General features: G+C 41.2%; 1 protein-coding gene across 3 annotated transcripts in view; it reads left to right on the top strand.

Moving 5' to 3' along the window:
- The window catches only part of ANO1 (anoctamin 1), a 43,782-nt gene extending 25,412 nt beyond the window's left edge, over window positions 1–18,370 (top strand). Inside the window, exons 12-26 of one of the 3 annotated variants that reach the window (XM_008632684.2) lie at window positions 322–404; window positions 2,012–2,023; window positions 2,826–2,897; window positions 4,722–4,799; window positions 5,976–6,050; window positions 7,452–7,653; window positions 8,116–8,191; window positions 8,342–8,399; window positions 8,513–8,613; window positions 8,741–8,886; window positions 10,032–10,184; window positions 11,370–11,422; window positions 13,027–13,211; window positions 14,847–14,952; window positions 15,868–18,370. In XM_008632684.2, coding sequence (XP_008630906.1) covers window positions 322–404; window positions 2,012–2,023; window positions 2,826–2,897; window positions 4,722–4,799; window positions 5,976–6,050; window positions 7,452–7,653; window positions 8,116–8,191; window positions 8,342–8,399; window positions 8,513–8,613; window positions 8,741–8,886; window positions 10,032–10,184; window positions 11,370–11,422; window positions 13,027–13,211; window positions 14,847–14,952; window positions 15,868–16,122 — 1,655 coding nt within the window. In that variant the 3' untranslated portion in view covers window positions 16,123–18,370. The remainder of the gene's footprint in view (window positions 1–321; window positions 405–2,011; window positions 2,024–2,825; window positions 2,898–4,721; window positions 4,800–5,975; window positions 6,051–7,451; window positions 7,654–8,115; window positions 8,192–8,341; window positions 8,400–8,512; window positions 8,614–8,740; window positions 8,887–10,031; window positions 10,185–11,369; window positions 11,423–13,026; window positions 13,212–14,846; window positions 14,953–15,867) is intronic. The other 2 variants (XM_017733045.1, XM_017733044.1) reach the window with 2 other exon arrangements.
- Window positions 18,371–19,761: the final 1,391 nt, after the last annotated feature.

The following is a 19,761-nucleotide window of genomic DNA, read 5'->3' as shown; positions in this document are numbered from 1 at the left end:
CCTATTTTGTACAGGTAAGACTCAGGTTTTCTGGACTCACAGATGAAACGATATGCAGTTGAAGACCAACAATATCATTAGTCACAAGTACAAATATTTAAATAAGTTTGGCTGCCTGACTTTCTTAGACCCCTTAAAAATTACAGGCATCTTCCTACCTGAAGCTGTGGATGTAACAAACACCCTTTTTTCAGCTTACCTGGATAAAACATTTGGCTCTTGGCACATCAGTGTTTCCCAGCCAGACATGACTGCTGAATAAAAGAGAGCAGAAATGAAGTTATGTGGTAATATGTGTTATATGTTAAACTGTTGTTTCAGCTGCCACCTTTATGGAGCACTGGAAGAGAAAACAGATGCGCCTCAACTACAGGTGGGACCTGACTGGGTTTGAAGAGGAGGAGGTTTGTCCCTTCAGTTCTGACTCTTTGCTTTCCACTGTGCTGTTGCCCTGACCTTGCAGACTTTGCCTCATGTTCCTGGGAGGGTACCATCCTTTAGAAGGAAGGAAAATCCCTATACATGAACTATTTGAGGTTTTTGTTGCAAGAGCATGACTAGTCCAGCCCTGTTGCCATGGGAACATAATTGTATAGCCACAAAATGTGGGTTGTTTTTTTTTTTTGGAAGTGTGTAGTGGGGTCACACCTAGCAGTGTAGGCATGGAATATACAGCTCAGACCTTCTGCTGGGCTGAAGTCAGGGTGCCAAGAGCCAAGGACCTCGTTCATCACACACTGCTGTAAATCAGAAATGAGTGCATTGAAGCTGATAAAGTTACAGCGCTGTAAAAAAAGCACTGAAAAATTCCTATTAACTTTAACGATGCAGGATCAAGCCCTGACTCGGAAAATACCTCAGGAAGCATTGCCAGACATGTGGGCTTGAGGCATGGGGAGGGACACGGTGTGGAGGTGGTGGAGTTTTTTGCAGTGGCTAAAAAAATGTAATATCCCTGGCCAGGTTTATGCTAAATCTGCTAAAGAGCATAAAGGAGAAAAGGGCCAAATCTGTATGAAAAAGAAGATCTTAAAAATCAATGAAGTTTTAGAAGGAAAGGAGAGAAAACCCTCAGTCAGCTGAGAAACTGTTTCCCACCTTTTTGGTTTCGATTTTGCCGCTTCGCAAAAAATAAAGGAGACACCTTCCCGGAGCAGAGCACAGTCCCAGCCCCCAGCCTTGCCCTGCTGCTGTTATTAAAAGAAGTATGAGCTCCCTTGTCACGTCCCTAGATGTCCTAAACAGATACACAACAAGCACTGCTCACGTGCAACACAAACCTCACCAGCCCTGGGTCTGACACCCTGCAGCTCGCTGAGCCTGGCACAGCCGTCGCTCCCCTCGCCCCCAAAGCCTTTCTGCTGGAATTATCTCCCCTCAATATGTTTATCTGCTCCACAACATATTTAGGTGCCCTGTGCCAGCAGCCTCTGTGCTGGTCCATACCTATTTACTGGGAGAGAATATAGGGATTTATTTCCTGGACACTATATACTCCTTTATTTTTGGTAACTTGTTAGCATACATGAAAGGGGAGAGGATTAAGTGTATCTTTCCAGTGTCTGAGTTCAGAGCTCTGCACAGCCAAACCAGCAGCTGTCAATACAGTATATTTTATTCTGTGTTTTGGGCAGTGATAAAGAATACGGTCACGGGTTTAGCACAGAATTTAAGATTCTCCTGTTTCTGATTTGGGGGGAAACTTAAGCTAGAATCATGTTGAACAGTCGGGGTTTTGAGTGAAATGCTAAAGCCCAAAGTATCTCATTTTCTGGTGGTTTTAGGGATGCCTGGTTCATACAGTACTTTCAGTAATGTTAAATAATATGGAACATGAATAGACTGGTTTTTCTCTGGTAGTGTCTAACCATCCACTGTAACTATGTTTGCTTTATGTAATTTTTAATATATAAATACAATATGACCTGCAACGGTTCAGTAATCAAATTTTTGTTTATTTGTTTTATTTGTTTTTTCTTGGTTTTCGTGGGTTTTTTCTGGTTTCCTGAAGGAGGCAGTCAAGGTTTGGAAAACATTTTTTTTTTTAAATCACTCCTACCTTTTTTATTCCATGTCTACTGATGAATGCCATCTTTTGATCTCCATTTCTCCTTTTTCAAGCATCAGATTTTCTTTAGAACTCCCACTGATTGCTTTGCCTTTACACCTTTCCCCTCTCCACTTGTTCAGACTTTTTTCAGCTCCGTTCTGTTTCCCATCCAATGCATAATTTTGAATTCTGACTCTTTTATGAATGCGTAATTATCGGGAATTCTGAATCCATGAATCTTCCTCAATCTTTTGGCTGTCTCTTACTTCCAAGTGTCTCCTGCACCTTCTCCTGCAATGCAGATGGAGAATCTGTGGATGCTGTCCAGGACAGAATTAGGGGAACACCCCACCTGACAATTTTATGGGATCCCAAAGCCAAGTATTTTGCATACTTACAGCAGAAAAATAATCCCCTCATGAGCTGAGGATCACTGAAATTAGTAACTGACATTTAACTTTTATCAAAAAAAGAGGTAATAAAATCCAAGCATCATGAGCCATTCTGTCTGCAGGTTGCGCTGCATATCTCATATAGTAAATTTAATCTGCACATTGCTGTCCAAATCATTCTGCAGTTGCTGCTGTAGACACAGGATTCAACATTTTTTTCGTTATAGTCAACTATCAATTGACATGAATGACATACCAAGTGAATTGGAATTCAGTTAGAAAACCCAGAAATTACCAGGAAATCGACCTGCAGAGAGTTCATCTGTAGCTGATAGAGAAAATAAGTAATGTTGCTTTTTAATTAAATATGACTTCTTTCACAGGATCATCCAAGAGCAGAATACGAAGCGAAAGTTTTGGAAAAATCCCTGAGAAAAGAACACAAACATAAAGAGGTATGGTAAAAGTATTCATTTATTTCACTTATGAAAAAGAAGGTTGTTACAGCAGGCAGTGACCCAAGACTAAGAAATAGGTAAAAAATAGTCAATGCTCACTGTGTTTAAATTCCAGGTGTCTTCATCTATGCATGAGATGCTCGGGGTGTGCCAGGCACGAGACCTGATTAAATCTAGAAATGCCTTTACTAATTAGATTCAGGAGTGTGGCTCAGGGAAACTGATTGAGCCTCATCAAAGAGGTGCTCCTCTAATGCTAATAAATCAAGTTTGAGAAAACTATGACAAACCATCTTGTTCCGTGCAGTAAAAGTACCTAAAGCCTCTCAGGAGAAGTCCTCTCTCTTGCTGAACTTTCCCTGCAAATAAAAATATTAATGAAGAGTACTGCCTTTTGAAAACACAGCTTCCCTTTTATCCCACTGAGCGAGGCAGTGCTCACTTACACTTGGAATTTGCTCTTTACACCAGTGTGACAAAGGGGCTGCCACTCATCCCAGGAGCACCTGCCTCTTGCCAAGGGATGGTGCAATCCCTACAAGCAGCTTCCCTGCCCTTTCACTGGGGCTGGAATTCCTTTCCTGTCAGCAGCAGAAAGATTTGGAAAAGCTCCTTTTCTCTTGGCCGGTCCTACCTGAGGTTATTTCCCCTTCACTGCAAGGATTGAGCCATTTGTGTGCTGTGACTTTAATGACAGAAGTAGAAGCTCCAGCATAAAACCAAACCTGTTGGCAGAATTTCCTCTCATGTCTGTTGCCAGCGGCACCACAGCGTGGAACCATTCCCTAAATTGGGATTTTATGACAACCCTGTGAAAATACAACTGCAATAACAAAGCTTACATGATACACTCTTCAGGGGCAGCACGTAGAGATGGGTGTTAAAGTAAATTTATACTTGAGTACCACTGGGCTCCTCTTAAAAGATGCTACAGAGCTGCTGGTGGTGTGTTCCCATTAATCTATAGGATGCTGTGTGTCAGTGGTTTGGGGCCATATGCAAATCAAATCCCTTTTTAAGTCCCTTGCAGAAGAGAAACAATTTGGGTTGCTGCCCAGTGATAGGCTGGGTAAATGATTTTGAATACAGACTTCACTGTATTCTGCAAAAAACCTGTAACTTGCTGTACTTTTGAGTATAATCAGAATTCGGGTCTTAAATGTGGAAGGCTAATCAGACAATTAATGAATGGTGGCCCTCTAATATTGTAGAATGAAAGTTGAGCAATTAAGAAAGGATTTTTTTTTATTTTTTTTTTTTACCAGACTATTTATAAGTTTTTGGGCTGTGTTCAATTTGGATGTTACTAATTTGAGAAACATGAGAAAAGGAGTTTTTTTTTCTGAAAGACTTGATGGTTATCTTTCATTGGGATCTAGTGTATTAAAGTTCAAATTCAACAGTTGTAAGATGACTTGGAAACCTTCTTAAAGAAAAAATATCTAAAGCTAAACCAAAATTGCTTATAGCTTTTCCAAAAGAAGCTCAATTTAAAACAAAATTAAAGGGAAAAGAAAATTTGGACACTGTTTATACATCATAAAAGAGAAAGCAGAGCACAATCCTGTATTTAAAAGGGAATATCCTTTTAGGATTGCCTGATGTTCCCTAGGATTTGGGGCAAGCGTTTGTCTTTTGTTGCTGTTAGGCTTTATTAACTTAAAGCTGAAACACCAAGCCCTAAGCAAACTAACAGAGCATTCACTTGTGCTAAAGTGCTGTGCCAGTAGAGAATATGGAATTAATTGATGGAATTAATTGAGCAGTGCTTTGTAATGCCATATTGCCCGACCCTTTTCTGTTTCCTTTGACTGCCATCAGAAGCACCGATATTTTCCAGAAGAGACAGCAAACAAATGGAGACAAAGAGTTAAGACAGTCATGGCTGGGGTGAAATTGGTTCTTTTTATTCAAACTTATGAAGAAACTCAAATTATGAGTAATTATGGAAGACACAAATCAATTTGTTTTTGGCTGTTGAACCTTTGTTTAATATTCACATTCAGTTCTGGGTTTCTTCCCCTTCCTCCCCTTGTTCCTTCAGCACTTTTTGGGACGCTGTTCTATGAGTTGGGAATGGCACTGCATGGCTAATCTTAGATTTCCCATCCTGGATGTTCTGTTTTGCAGTGGAGCATGGGCCATGTGTTGAAAAGAGTCTCTTGCACTTCCCTGAGACAATGTGCATGTCCTAAAAATAGAATTTGAGCAGTATTTTTATGTGCATTAAAACGTGTGCATCATCTTCTGCCATGTTTCTTTTGTTGTTGATTTTCTGGTGTTTCGAAACAATTCCGGGCATCCAAGTTTGTGAAGGACTCCAGAGGAGCAATGCTCTTGTAAATGAATTTCTGGAAGCCAAATTCAGGCAGGGGCTGATTGGCTGGATCAAGGGAATTCAGAGAATATAGACTTGTTATATAGAAAATCACAAAATGGTTTGGGTTGGAAGGGACCTTAAAGATCACTTCATTCCAGCCCCCCTTCCATAATTCCTCTTAGTGTAGTCCATTGAATACTGTGGGAATAGCCAGGTAAAATTAAAAATCACTCATATCAAAGGAATTTCAAGTCTTACCACCCACCAAAACTAGATCTTCCCTGTCAACTGAGTATTCACCTTGGAGCTACTCCATAGCATGAATTAATTTAATACCTAAATCTGTATTTCAGTGGAGCCAGCTGTGCAACATCAGAGCTGCAAATATTAACTGTGGAGGAAGAGAGGAAGGAGGGGGATTTTTCTAGGGAAAGCAAAAGAAAATATTTAACAGCAAGAGAGACCTTACTTCATGGTTTATGACAGCCTATTTGCATGTTTCCTTCAAAAAGTACACAGAAAAATCTGATTTATTTATCCTCCCAGCGCAGGCGCTTGACCAGTCTGAACCTGGATACGGAGTAAACAATTTGCCTCTGTGGAATTGTGGCTGTAAACACTGTGTCTGCATCCTCTAACTGGTTGTGGTTTTGCCAGCCTTTTCTTCCCCCTTTCTGTTTTCATCACATGTGCAAAATCACACTCTCCTTCTTTATTAAATGTACGTTTTTTTCCCCCCTCAAAAAAAATTTTAGACGGATAAAGAGAAGCTGACATGGAAGGACCGTTTTCCAGCCTATTTAACCAATTTTGTTGGCATCATCTTCATGGTAAGCATCACCTGGCAAAACCTGAAATTTTTATTACTGAGTCGTTGTAAGGAAGGGAAGTGATAGAAAATTTATCAGGTGGACGTGGTTCCCAATGGCTTTCTCCCAGTGAAAAAATTCAAACATTTTATTGGTTTGTGATCTAAAATATTTTCTAGAGCTTGAATTTCTACTTTGCTGTCTCTTTCCAATAAAGAAAAAAGAATACTAAAATAGGGTGGGGGAAAACAAGGTGACAGAAATGGAAATTCCCACCACCACTGATGGGATGAAACTTAAAAAGCACAGAGAGGCCTCTCAGAGAGTGGTCGGGAAGTAGAGACCAACATAATTTTTATAATCAAACTTTTGGAAAGAAATGACGTTGCCAGTTGCAATCATAATTGCAAGGATTTTTAATTAATCATTCAAATTTGGAGCTATACCATCTAACAGGAGAATTGCAAACAGAGCACTTAATTCAAGGAAAAGGTAAAATAATGATGAGAACAGCCTTCTTCCATTTGCTGATAAAGCATCAGCATTTAAAACAAATGTTGACAGAAATAATAATAATTCAAGTCATGGAACAGATTGGCAGGGAGATAAAAAGAAGCTTAAACCCTTTCCAAAGGTAAAATTCACCAGAGTAAGTCAATTAATTTGATTCCTTGGGATAGGGATTTTGGTTTAGGGTTGGGATTTTTTAATTTTTGTGTTTTCAGACATCGGAAATGCAACAAATCTCATATTTTCAGCTGAAGAATCAATACCTTTTGAGAACCATGCTTTAAAATCATTCCTCTATTTAAGCACTGAAAAGTTGAGAGGGATTTTACTGTGCCAGGAGGTGTGTTGATTTAATCAGATTTAATTTCAGTTTGTGATTATGAAAGCACAGCGAGCCTGAGTAAGGGATTTGAAGGCTGGTGTGTAGAGTGCAGCTGAACTACTCCTCTTTGTTTCAAATTTGGCTTTTTTGGTATATCAAAGAGGAAATTCCGTGTGTATATGCCGCTGGTGTTGGGGCCGAAAACAAGCACACTAATACTTCTAATATTAGTATTTATATTAATTACAATTATTATTTATATTCATTAGCAATATACAGTATTTTAGAATTTATTTATTAGCAATATGCAGTATTTTTTAATACTGCTAAGCAAGGAGTTTACATTTAGGTGCCTTAAAAAAAAAAAAAGCCTTTTGCCTGTGATTGTGGCATCATGGTGTCTTTTTTTTTCATGTGATCTTCAAGTAACAAAAGAGGATCCTTTCCCACAGTTCCTCAAAGCCTTAAAGCAGAAATGGGGGGGCTTGGGGTGTGGCCCAGAGGTCCCCTTTGTAAGGTTATTTCTAAATCCCAAAGCAAGCGTTGAAAGGTACATCTTTGGTAAGGTTTTGGGCGGTCCTTCCTCGCAGGTCGGGCTGACATTCGCCATCGTGTTCGGAGTGATCATCTACAGGATCTCCACGGCCGCTGCCCTGGCCATCAGCTCCACGCCCTCAGGGCGCTCCAGTGTTCGCGTCACCGTCACCGCCACCGCCGTCATCATCAACCTGGTGGTCATCATCATCCTGGACGAGGTGTATGGCTGCATCGCCCGGTGGCTCACGCAGATCGGTGCGTTGGAGCCCTCAGCTTGCTGAAAGGGGTTTAAATCAGAGCACCCAGATGACTGGGGCTCATGAGCAGAGGCAGGGACGTTCAAATTTGTGGCTAAAATGCCACTGTAGAACTCTTTTTTTTTTTTTCATTATTTCCAAAAAATTATCCATAACAAAAAGGTCCGGAAATCTTTTCAGGTTAAGTTTTCGCCCATCTACAAATGATTGTCATGAAGGTCAGGCAGGTGTGGAATGCAACTGGAATTGCTGCTGTAATGTGTCTGACTGGTGGGATCCTCAGCAAATTGACCACTGACCTCAGTATAGCCACAGCTTTTATATATATATACCTTTATAAATATATACCTTTGTTTAAAAGGTGGCTGATGTTGTCCAAAACCCACATTTATAAGATCTTGAAATGTTTCCAGGTAGGATAATTCCTTAACATTTCTCTTCCATGCCCCATTGGTTCCAGAGGTACCAAAGACCGACAAGAACTTCGAGGAGCGGCTGTACACCCCCATTTTTTACGTGGCTTTCTTCAAGGGCCGGTGAGTCATGAAAGGGCTGCTCGGGGTTTCAGCTTGTTGGAGGCCTTTTCAGGCCTCAGCTTTAGGTGGTCCCACTCCAAGGCATCAGGAATCAAATATGGAAAGTATAAAATCCATCTGATGTTTATAACTCTAACCATTGTGCCCTAGATTTGTTGGACGTCCAGGAGACTACGTCTACATTTTCCATTCCTTCCGAATGGAAGAGGTAATTGAATTTCTATCCTGTCTGGGATCGTGTTGGATGGATGGGAGCACCCTCTGCCCCTGCCACAGGGGTGGAGGAGGTGCTCTGAATGACCTCTCCTCTGTCCACCCCAGTGTGCCCCAGGAGGTTGCCTCATGGAGTTGTGTATCCAGCTCAGTATTATCATGTTGGGCAAGCAGCTGATCCAGAACAATTTGTTTGAGATCGGCATCCCGTAAGTAGCAGCTTCTGTTCGATTTTTTTTTTTCCAAATTATTGTGCCTGTTAATGTAAAATAAGTGGGAAATGAGCACTGAGTGAGCAGAACGGAGTGCTCAGCAAATGATCTCCATTTCCCTCAGAAAAATGAAGAAGTTTATAAGATACTTGAAATTGAAGCGCCGGCGTTCTCTTGACCATGAAGAGCACATGAAGAAAAAGCAGCGTTACGAAGTGGACTATAACCTGGAGCCCTTTGCTGGACTCACCCCTGAGTACATGGAAATGAGTGAGTGGAGGTGGAAAGAAGGTGTTTTAAACCGTAATTATCGTGACTAATTGGGGTGGAGAGCTGAGCTTTTTGAGCTGTACATTTCAGCAGACAGTGGATATGAGATAACTGAATTATTAACATGTGCAGTCTTGGACTGGAGCGTGTTTCAGCCAACCCTGGCTGCTGGAGGGCTGAACTGTGCTCTCTGCTGTTCACAAGCCCTTACTTTAGCACGAGATTTTAGATATTTTCTTTGGAGCCATGTGACATGTCACTGTCAAGTTTCAAATGCAAATGATTAAGTGGCATCTACTCAGGATTGTGAGGCATATTTCACCATCAGTTGAACCCTGCACTGGAAATAAGTTAGTTCAGATTTGATCATTTCCACACCTTTCTTTTTTTTCCCTGATATCTGAACTGAATCTGAGAGCCATGCAAGTCTATAGACCAGGTTCTACTTGACAGATCACACAGAACTTTTTTTTTCAAGTAATATCTTATGTTGAGTGAGACAAATTAGAATATCTGGTGACCTTGATGTTCAGAGTATTTGAAGCAGATGGGAATTCAGTGGTACAAACTACAAGGCCATGCTGCTAGTTCCTAAAAATAAGAAAAAGTGCAGTTACTGAGATCAGCATGTGGAAGTAACAGGAGAAAGATGGGCACTGGCAGTACCAGGATGAGCATGGCATCCACGCAAAAAGCAAATATGATCCCAGGTTATAGGAAGCAAGTTATTCCTGGCAGAGGCACAGAATCAGCCATGTCCTTTCCAAAGCTTCCAGTGGGATTGGTGAAGGCCAAAAACCTGCCGGGGGAACATGGCAAGTTGAGGTAGAGCCAACACAGAGGTCACTGCCATAATCTCACTCCTTCAGGTGACTCCTGTGCCAGCCTTGACCATGGAAAAAATGTTTTAGGAGCTTCCCCATCCTTCTGGTTACTCTTGCCTTGCTTTTTGCAAGGTGGCAACTGGCCCTTCCGTGCCCAAATGGAGCAGCCATCAAGCAAACTGTGCCTGACACAGAAAATGGGATTGAGTCTCCCAGAACTTGCCACCTTGTCAGAATTTGGGGGCTGGCACTGACGTGGCGATGGCTGCATTTGGTAAATACTGGCAACAGGCACTGAAATGTTTTGTTTTTTCTTTCCAGTTATCCAGTTTGGGTTTGTAACTTTGTTCGTTGCCTCCTTCCCCCTGGCACCTCTGTTTGCTTTATTGAACAACATCATTGAAATCCGTCTGGATGCCAAGAAATTTGTTACTGAGCTGAGGAGACCGGTAGCTGTGAGAGCAAAGGATATCGGTAAGTGGATATAGCTATTGTACCCCTGTTTGTTTATTCCTGGATTGATGGCAGGATGTTGTTATGCTGAGCTGGTTTCAACAACAGGGAGATATTTATAGGAAAAGTCAAAACATTCGACTGTGGCTTACCCGTGAATTGTCATAATTTATTGGGGCTTTACCTTTAAAATAGGAAGACCAGAGCTTTAAATTCAGATGAATATTTCATTAAGTAAGCATTATCACTTTTGAAATTAAAATGATCAATGCTATAGAAAAATATCTCACACGGTTCTGACAACACCAGCCCTTCCTGGCAATGCAGTTTTCGTGCAGAAGCAAAAATTTCCGCATTTAAAAACTCTGGACTGGCCTCAGAAATACCGTTGGGAATGAGAGGAGACTCAGAAGTCTGTGGGTAAATGTATCCCTTTGTCCCTACTCGGCAGGAATGTCAGAAGGGTGAAAACTGCAGTGGATGGAGCTGGAACTGGGCCCTGTGGCTGTGTGGGGACAAGAGCACAGTCCTGCCCTTACAGGGGGGCCAACACCTATGGGTGCTTGTCATGAGGGAGCTGCTGCTCCCAAATGGTGGTTATTTATAACTAAAAAGCTCATTAAAATAAAAATAAAAGTAGAAATAAAATAATTGTCCTTGTTACAGAGCCAGGCAGCAAGAGCAGAGAGATTTGTCTGTTAGTAAACTCTATGTTCACCCTACTGCTGTACAGGCAGAGTCTTTCTTTTTTCCCTTGGGCTCATCCTTGTGCCCTAGGATCATCCTAGACTTGAAGAACATGCCCTGTTTTGCCATGGCTTTGTTTTGGAGGTGTTTTGTGGCTCCCTGATTTGATGCAGCAGGTTCAGGTTGCTGGTGGAGATGATAGGGAGGGTGATGTTGATTTTTTTGATTGTGATGGACGTTTGATTGTTTTTTTAAATTTGTTTCTGAGAACGTATTCATTGCAATTCGTTGCAGTTCAATCCCATTCTTCAAACCTCAAAAATATAGGTGCCAAAACACAGTTGGGCTCCCTTTGCTTACAAGCCATTAAATTGATTTTTTATGATTTGTTATTTTTCTATTTAAAATATCATTCTAGCTCAGCACAATCACGCACACTCCTAACTGTGTGAGCTGAAGATGTAATTAATCTAATTTCAGGAACTAGAACAGCATTGACATGCTTGTCTCCTTCCTTAGGAATCTGGTATAATATCCTCAGAGGTATTGGAAAGCTTGCTGTCATCATAAACGTAAGTAAATCAGCATGAATTAAATTTGAATTCAATAGGCTGGCTTTTCCATTCTGCTCCATTAGTTTTACTTCAGCACAAATCCCTTAAATCAATTGAAAGGATAAGATTTAGAAACTTTTGGAAGTATTAGAGGATGAGTTGCTGTGTTTATTTTCAAGCTGTGATAGCAGTAGCAATAATGTAAAATAGTAACTAGTCACTGCTGCTTTTTTCCAGAATGTTTTCGTGAAACAGTTTTGCCCTTCAAACAAACACGACCACAGCGGCTTACTTTTACTCTTGTGAAGTACTATCAGTAGGATGAGATGTATTTTTTCATTTCAGCACTGTTTTGGTTAAGATGAGAGTCAGTTCAGCTCCTCAGAGTGCAGAATCCCTCCATCGAAAATCTGCCCTCGAGCTGCTTTGCCCCCACTCAGAGAGCTTGGAAAATCCTGAAAAAAATTGAATTCAACATCTTACACAAATTTAGCAGGCCTTAATGTATTAATGCATGTACTTCTGTGCTATTCTATATGAATAGACACCCACAATGATCATCCTCCTCACACCCCAGCTGGGGAAAGATGAAAACAAAGTCCAGCTGAAGTTCAACACGTTTGCAATGCAGCAAAGCAGGGGCTCTGTAGCGCTTATGGCCACATGGCCATGGACTCCTGTGGGGTTTTTTATGTTATCCAGACTTGCAATCCCTTCATTTTGTCCCCAGGGTTCTGCTGTGCTATGGCAAACTCATTCTTTTGGTTGTTTCATATGCTGCCTTAGCTTGTCTTCCCCATTTCTCTTCTTTTCCTTTGGAAATAATTTCTCTCTGTTTTCCTCTTTCGGTCTGTGTAGTCTCTCTTCATCAATACCCTGTGTTATTTTTCCCTCTTTGATCAGTGTACTGCTCCTCTTTACCATAAAATAAGTAAAACATTTTGTACTGTGTTTGTTCCACATGTACATGAGATTTATGCCAGGGGCAATGTTTCATAATGATGATAAACGAGGAAGGCTAAAGTCATGAGGAACTCAGCCCAATTGGCTGTCGTGCCTTTTCTCCACGATCTTTTTTAGAAAATTTTAAATAACTGGATGAAATGCAGCTTTTGTGACCATAAAAATACAACTGGGCTCAGTCTCCTCATGCTTTTATCCTGATGAAGTTAAGAACCACATGCAATTAATGTCCTTTTGCAATGCAATGAGACTTGGAAGAGTCAAATCACCGTCGGTTGTTTGCAGGATGGAAAAGCAGCTGGAAATCAATCAATTAGACCTTGTGCAAGGCACCAGGGAGAGGCTGTGATGGGGACACGGGGAAGCAGAGCTGTGGTAGCTCTCCCCTGGTGCTGGGGGGTACAGATGCTCCATTTTTGGGGGGCTCAGGTTGTCACCCACGCAGACACCTCAGCTGGTGTGGCACTGCTCCGGGGAATACGCTGCACCTCGGGAGAGTGGGCAGTGAATAATCCCTTGCTGGTGCAGTGGATGCTCCACTTTCAGGGCCCCCAGGCTCCCCTGAGTTGTGTGAGTTGTTTGGGCGAGTCATGGTTGAGGATGTGATGAACTTAAGCTCTGCCTGGGTACTGCGCTCACTCTCTACTCTTGTGGCTCAGGCATTTGTGATCTCATTCACATCCGACTTCATTCCACGCCTCGTGTACCTGTACATGTACAGTGAGAATGGCACCATGCATGGCTTCGTCAACCATACACTATCCTCTTTTAATGTCAGCGATTTCCAAGCAGGAACAGCTCCCAACGACCCCCTGGATCTTGGCTACGAGGTTCAGATATGCAGGTACTCTCTTGAATGATCACTAACGTGAAGGGTTTTCACGGCTGGCTAAGAGTGGGGCAAATTCTGACATTCCTGGGGCAGGGTCCTTGTATTTTCAATGCCTTTTTTAGCACCTTGCTAGCCTTTTGTATCAGATGGATCCACTGCCTTGAACATCTTGCCTACATATCAAGTAATCACAAGCCTGAATATGATTTACTGCTTATTTGGGGAAATGGAGATTAGCATTAGTTAAATTCAGTGCTTGTCCATGCAAAGATTTTTATTATTATGGATTCCCTTTTCCAGGAACGGAGACAAATAATGATAAACAGCACAATGATGCTTTAAGGGAAGAAAATGATGTCACTCTGATGTCATGTCATGATATAATGGCCATGACCTCTTTTTTTTTGTCCAGTTTCCAATTCCTGATGAGAGCAGTAGCATCCTTATCTGCACTGGAACTTAGGATTTATTTAAAGTGTCATCACACAGGAGAAATTTGCATGGCTGTGACAATTTCTGTGTGTTCTTTTCATGTTTAAAGGAAAATTATGGTTACCTATTTCAGCTTCTGAATTCTTAAAACTGGGGGCCAAAGCCAAATCTTACAGTGAAAGCGCTTAGACCAGCAGAGCTGAAAGGGGGACAATGGAGGGAGGAAAAGGGAGAGGAGAGCAAGGAAGGACGAGATATTCCAGAGAAGAAAAAACCAAAGATGACTTTGATCCACACATACTAAGAAAATCACACAAACTGACCAAGTACAAAACCTTGCCTTTGAATGGTATTATTTTATATTACATTCTTCATGCATTTGAATAGTGCAAGTTAATATGCTGAAATGACCTCTAAACAGAAAATTCGCTCTGAGATGAAAGCAAAACCAACCCAAACTGCATTTGTAGTAGCTTTGCTTGTTTTTACTTTCTCCTGGTTTCCTCCTGCCGCTCTCTGGGCAGAGGTTAAGCAAGGTTGGCAAACACGTTTCAGCACAGAATGGAAGTGTTGGCATCGTGGTCCAATACCAAAAGGCCAAATTTATTTGCTTTCCAGTCCCAGCCTCTGCCTTCTTCCAAGCCCATCCGTATCCCAAGGATTTTAAAATCATTTGAAAATGCAGAGCCCTATTTCTTTCAAAATATTGACAGGATGCTGTGGTTTTGAATTTAATGTATTTTTGTTTGGTCCTGTTAATCAACACATAGATTTTCTGTTAGCCATAAATAAGGAAAAACTCTCTTCTCTCCACATGGCAAAATTTAGCTTCAATCTTTTGCTAATCATGTGTTAAACATTTTCTATGAATCTGAGGTCAGTATTTTTGTCTTTAAAATTAGTTTGAAAAATATATGTTGTCTTTATACCTATCTTAAAATAAAATACATCACCTGGGCTGTGTAGTTTACTCTGTCTTATGCAAAATTGATGTTATTTGTAGTAATCAGAGGGTATTAAGATGTATTAAGCTTTAATTTTTGAGTAAAACTGGAAGGCTAAGGGAGACTTTCAGCTGTGTCTCGTTTCTGAAAGGTTAATACAGTGAACTTTCTTTTAGACAGTTCCATTTATTGTTTGACTGTTTGTTGATAATTCCTTCTGGTGCTAACATTTCTGAATTGCACCCCTGATTTACTGAGTCTTGTTTCGCAGGTACAAAGATTATAGAGAACCCCCCTGGTCTGAAAACAAATACGACATTTCTAAGGATTTCTGGGCTGTCCTAGCAGCAAGATTGGCATTTGTGATAGTTTTCCAGGTAGGTTACACTGCAGGCACTTGGAAATAAGTTACTGGGCCAAAGAATTATCTTCTTTCTCAGTTGTTTCATGGAAAAGGCAAAGAAATTTGCCCGTCTTCATCACCCTCTTTGTCCCACCCACCCAGCCAGGCATTGCTATATCCTCAGGGGAACAATTCATCCCCAGGGATTCCCTGAACTGGTTTGATGCAGAACTTAATGACCTTAGAGAACAGCAAAGCACCAGGCTGATACTAATTAGGTCCCACCAATTTCTCCCATAGGACATCAACAGTTTCACTGAAGCAGCATAAATTTAATCCAAAATCATTTTCAGAACTAGCCAAGAAATGAGATTTTCAAAATTTTCCCAGTTAAACTTGCATCTGAATAAGAAGCCAAAATCTTGTCATTTGTCCTTAAAAGACATTATTTAATCACAACAGTGATGCTGCTTATTGTGACAAAAGTGTTTTAAGTCTGCCTTATCTGAATAACTTGTTTCAAAACTTTTATTGGGTTTTTTGATTAAAAATTATCTTTTTGGGAAAGACCTCCCTTTCCTTGAATCATGGTTTTCCAATCAGAAGAGTTTAATTGGAACGTATTTTACCAATTTTTGCCATTTTACCTCTTGTACTTGTTTCTGCCTTCCTGATGTAAACCTCATGAGCCACTCACCAATGACAAATTCCTTTGGATTTCTACAAGGCTGTGTCAGGATTGGTTCATAAATCATGGAGGTCTATGATGTATTTCTCTACTTCTAGCACACACAAAGCAGTTGAGGGGAATTTGGTCAAGTATTCCAGATCAAATATTGTACTCTCTTCATTTTTCCTTCCTAAGCCCACCAAAATCAGCCCCTTTCCTTTCCCTACAGCCTCCCTTTCATTTACGCTCACTGACACTTTCTCACAATTTCATTTTCAGAACTTGGTCATGTTCATGAGTGAATTTGTTGATTGGATTATCCCAGACATTCCCAAGGACATTAGTCAGCAGATTCACAAGGAGAAAGTTCTCATGGTGGAGGTCTTCATGAGGGAAGAGCAAGGGAAGCTGCAGATGCTGGAAACCTGGAAAGACAAGAAAAAAGGGGAAAACTGTAACAACCACAGCCCCAGGCTCTCCAGGAGCCGCAGTGGGAGCTTGTCCTCCTGCCATTCCTATCCTCTGGACGTCTAGAAGAGGAGGGAGCTGAGTCTGTCAGGGCATTCCAGAGACAAAAGCCATGGCGCCAAGGGCAGGACTCCAGTCATGGACACCCCGGTGCATGCTGAAGGATGTGCTGCCATTTCGCTCCCATCTTTGTGAGAAATGCCCTTCTTGCAAACACGGAGGACCACGTTCTATTTCTGACAATGTTGGGTTTCTGTTGGTTTGGTTTTTTTCCTTTTGCACAAGCAGTAATGCAGGGAGTTTTTATATTTCATCCGTAGGTAACACTATCGATGTTGGCGTGCATTGAGAAATGCAGGTACTTAGGACATCTTGCTAGAGATATTCTCTGGGAATCTGATCTTAGCCTATCAATTATCTAACAAAATAAAGGTGAATTTGAAGTCATAATAATAATAATAATAATGCTAACTTGAACTATTTTTTGGAAACCCAGGTTTGAAGGTCCATGGGGTAACTCGATAAATTATATGCAAAATCAGTATTCCCTAGTATTCCATAAAGCCTACCAGGCTGACTTGCTTCCCAAGGCTGGCTTTAGCTCAGTGAATCTGAGCTTTGGAGTCCCACTGGAGTGACAGGGGGCACTTGTGGCAGCCTGCTGTGTCCCCCAGGCCCTCCCCGGGGCACCGCTGCCTCCGGAAACATCAGCGCAGGGAACAGCAGCAGCAGCAGCAGCACCATCCCAGAGATCCCCCAGCAGGTCCGCGGTCACGGAGCATTTTGTTAAATGAGCACACGGAGAGCTCCAGTGACTCTCACTGCCCTGCCAAGCACTCGGACACTGCTGTTGCTGAGGAAATTCCCTGTTTTCCCCCTTGTTTCAGCACATCCCTGTCCCAGCCAGGCTTTTCCCTGTAGCCCTCTGGAGCAGGAGAAGGGAGTACTTGCACCCGTGTTTCACAGCCAGTGCTTCCCACAGACTTTCTGCTGTTGGCTGGCATTTCCCAGAGGCTGTGCCAGAGGAGTAAATCCCAAATGCATCCCACTCACTGTCTTCAGTGGAAGCTTTGCCTGCACTGGGGCTGCAGGACCAGACCTTCAGTCAGTTACAGGACTTTTCTTTTGTCTTAAAATCCTCTATCTTTTGTACAAGGAGCTTTTCCTTAAAGTATAAGTCTGAAATCCTTACCTACCACAACTAGTTAAATCCCACCAGTACAGCTCTTTTTAAGCATAATATGTTTTAGTTTTGCTTTGTCGACCGATGAACTGCACTTCCAAATAACATTGGTGCAATTAACCTAATTTCTTTTTATTGCTTTGTCTTGTCCATGGCACTTGCATTACAAAACTGAAAAAGAAAATAAAAAGGAAAGATTTCTTTAAAGTCTAACTACTGTATGGTTTGTTACAAAACCAAGCTGTTTTCAAGAGGAGTTAGTTATTTCTTTTGTTCTTTTCTTTTTTCTTTGCCAAACTAATTTAAAGATTAATGCTAGAAGTCTAAAAAGAATGCCATATATAGCTTTTGATATATTTATTTGTTTTAAAGTATGTGATAAACTTGATATTTTTCTGTAGTCTGTCCAAAGAAGGTACCAGAAGAGAAATTATGTGGAAGAAAGATAAATGGTATTAACCAAATATTCTTGAAGCTTATTTAAAATACTGATCCAACCAAAGATTTTTATTAATAAAGGGCTTATATTTTGTTAAATCTTGTTTCTGTTGTATTTTGACTTGCAGGAATGTCACTATTTTTAAAATTTGTAACTTAGGGTAGAGTGTTGCTGCAGGGCCAAATCCTGCCTGATTTATTCCCACATAAACACAATGCCTGGCAGTAAATGTCAGGTCCAGGTCAGTCCCAGTGACTGCAATAGGACTGGGAGTGGGGATAAATCAAGCAGAATTCTGTCCACACATTTTGTTGGAAACCTGTTCTTCCTCTCATTCCTCGGTAGCCCAAAAGATCCAGGAGAAAGCCAAACTACCTATTCTGAAGAGAAATCTTAGGGATCGTCCTTGAAGGGGATTTAATCTGTAAATACTGACGTGAAGGTATTCCCAACTTAATACTGACATTCCTGTAAATGGTGGAACTATATCCTGAACACATACTTAGCCGAATTTTTCATCATTTGCTGAAATCATGGAATAGTAACAGTAATGCTTATACTTTCTTTTGTACAGTAAATTGTTTGAAATGGAATTTTGTATATAAAAATCTGTATTACTACTTAGATATCTATAAAATTCTTTCATGGAATCATTTTTTAAAGAAAAGCAAATATATACTAAATCTGTTTTATTTCGGGTATTTTTTTTTTTTCCTTTTCTTTGAACACTTATTTGAAATAAACTTAAATATCCAAGAGTTTCTCCTGTGGGACAGGTTCTGTTCCCAACCCTCCTTGTGCTCTGAGCATACAGACATCTTCCTAAAAATGTCCCAGCTAGATCTGGTGTTTGAGCCACTTTAGAGGCCCCCTTGGAGATGAGTGAATCCCACCTGAAATCCATCTCCAAGAGCACAAAGGGAGTTTTTGGCTGCTTTGGACCTACAGACACGGAATATGAAATGATGGGCCTTAGCCTGGGAGCTTTCCTTTTCTTCTGATTTAATCCTAGGCATTTAGGAGAAAACAATGTGGAGGAGCTTTTGCTAAGATATTTGCAATGAGGAAGAATGCTATTGGCTTTGTTTCTTTTTTCGTTGGAAACTGTACTCATTATCAAGAATGAAGTGGTGAAACTACAGGAGTGAAACTCGGGGAGCCTTTTGACCACGCCTTGCTGGATTCAGCTCTGAAGGGAAGCAAAACGGCCCCACGGTGGCTGTCACACTTTCACTGCCCTGAGGGACCTGTCCAAGCAAAGCTGGGCTCAGAACCTCACCTGCTGGTTGCATTTTTTTTTTCTCCTTCTCCCATTTAACTGTTCTATGAGAAGGTGAAGCAGGAGGCTTCATGCCAATCCTCCTTTCCCTGATGGAAAATAATGGTCCAAGCCAGGAAATTTAGTTAGAAGGTGGGAATTGTGTGCTGAGAGAATGGACATGGACACTAGAAGCAGGTAAATCATGGTCTAGCTGGTAACTGCGTGGGATTGTGAGTTCTTAAAGACAAAATAGTACATATGAGCTTATTAGATACAAGGTAATGCCTTCCAGAAAAAGATCTGCACTGTGGTTGTGGTACTTCTCCTGAAAGTTTTTTCATATTTGGGACACACCAAAAAAAAAAAGGTTTGCTTTTATCAATAGCAAATTTGGGGCAGGATAATGCTAATAAGGATTTACTGGAATAGAGGGGGAAAAAAAATAAAGCAGGGAAGCAGGGATCTGGAAGTGATCAAAGAATACCCGGCCATGCCTTGATGTGACTCCCAGTCACCGTGTGGGCCAGGTTTGATGAAAGGTAGCAAACCAAATATTTCATTTGTGCAAATACAAAGCTGAATTCTGTGTTGGTATGACAGCATGCCCATGACATGCATTCACCCTGTTCCTGGCATGCTTCTGCCCCAAAACCACGAGTACAAAACCACTTCCCAGCCGTGATTTGAGCAAAGAAAAAGAGTCCCAAAAGCAATGTCTTAACAAATTGAAGAGGAAAGTCACAACAGAAAATGCTCCAAGGACCATTTCTGAACCACTCCTGAATCACTGTTTGCTTTTTGCCGTCCGAAGCTCGCGGCAAA

The sequence above is a fragment of the Corvus brachyrhynchos genome, unplaced genomic scaffold, assembly GCF_000691975.1.
Source record: "Corvus brachyrhynchos isolate BGI_N302 unplaced genomic scaffold, ASM69197v1 scaffold315, whole genome shotgun sequence".
NCBI classification, from domain to species: domain Eukaryota; kingdom Metazoa; phylum Chordata; class Aves; order Passeriformes; family Corvidae; genus Corvus; species Corvus brachyrhynchos.
The sequence above is the reverse complement of the archived record's forward strand: the minus strand, read 5'-3'. Positions and strand labels throughout refer to the sequence as shown.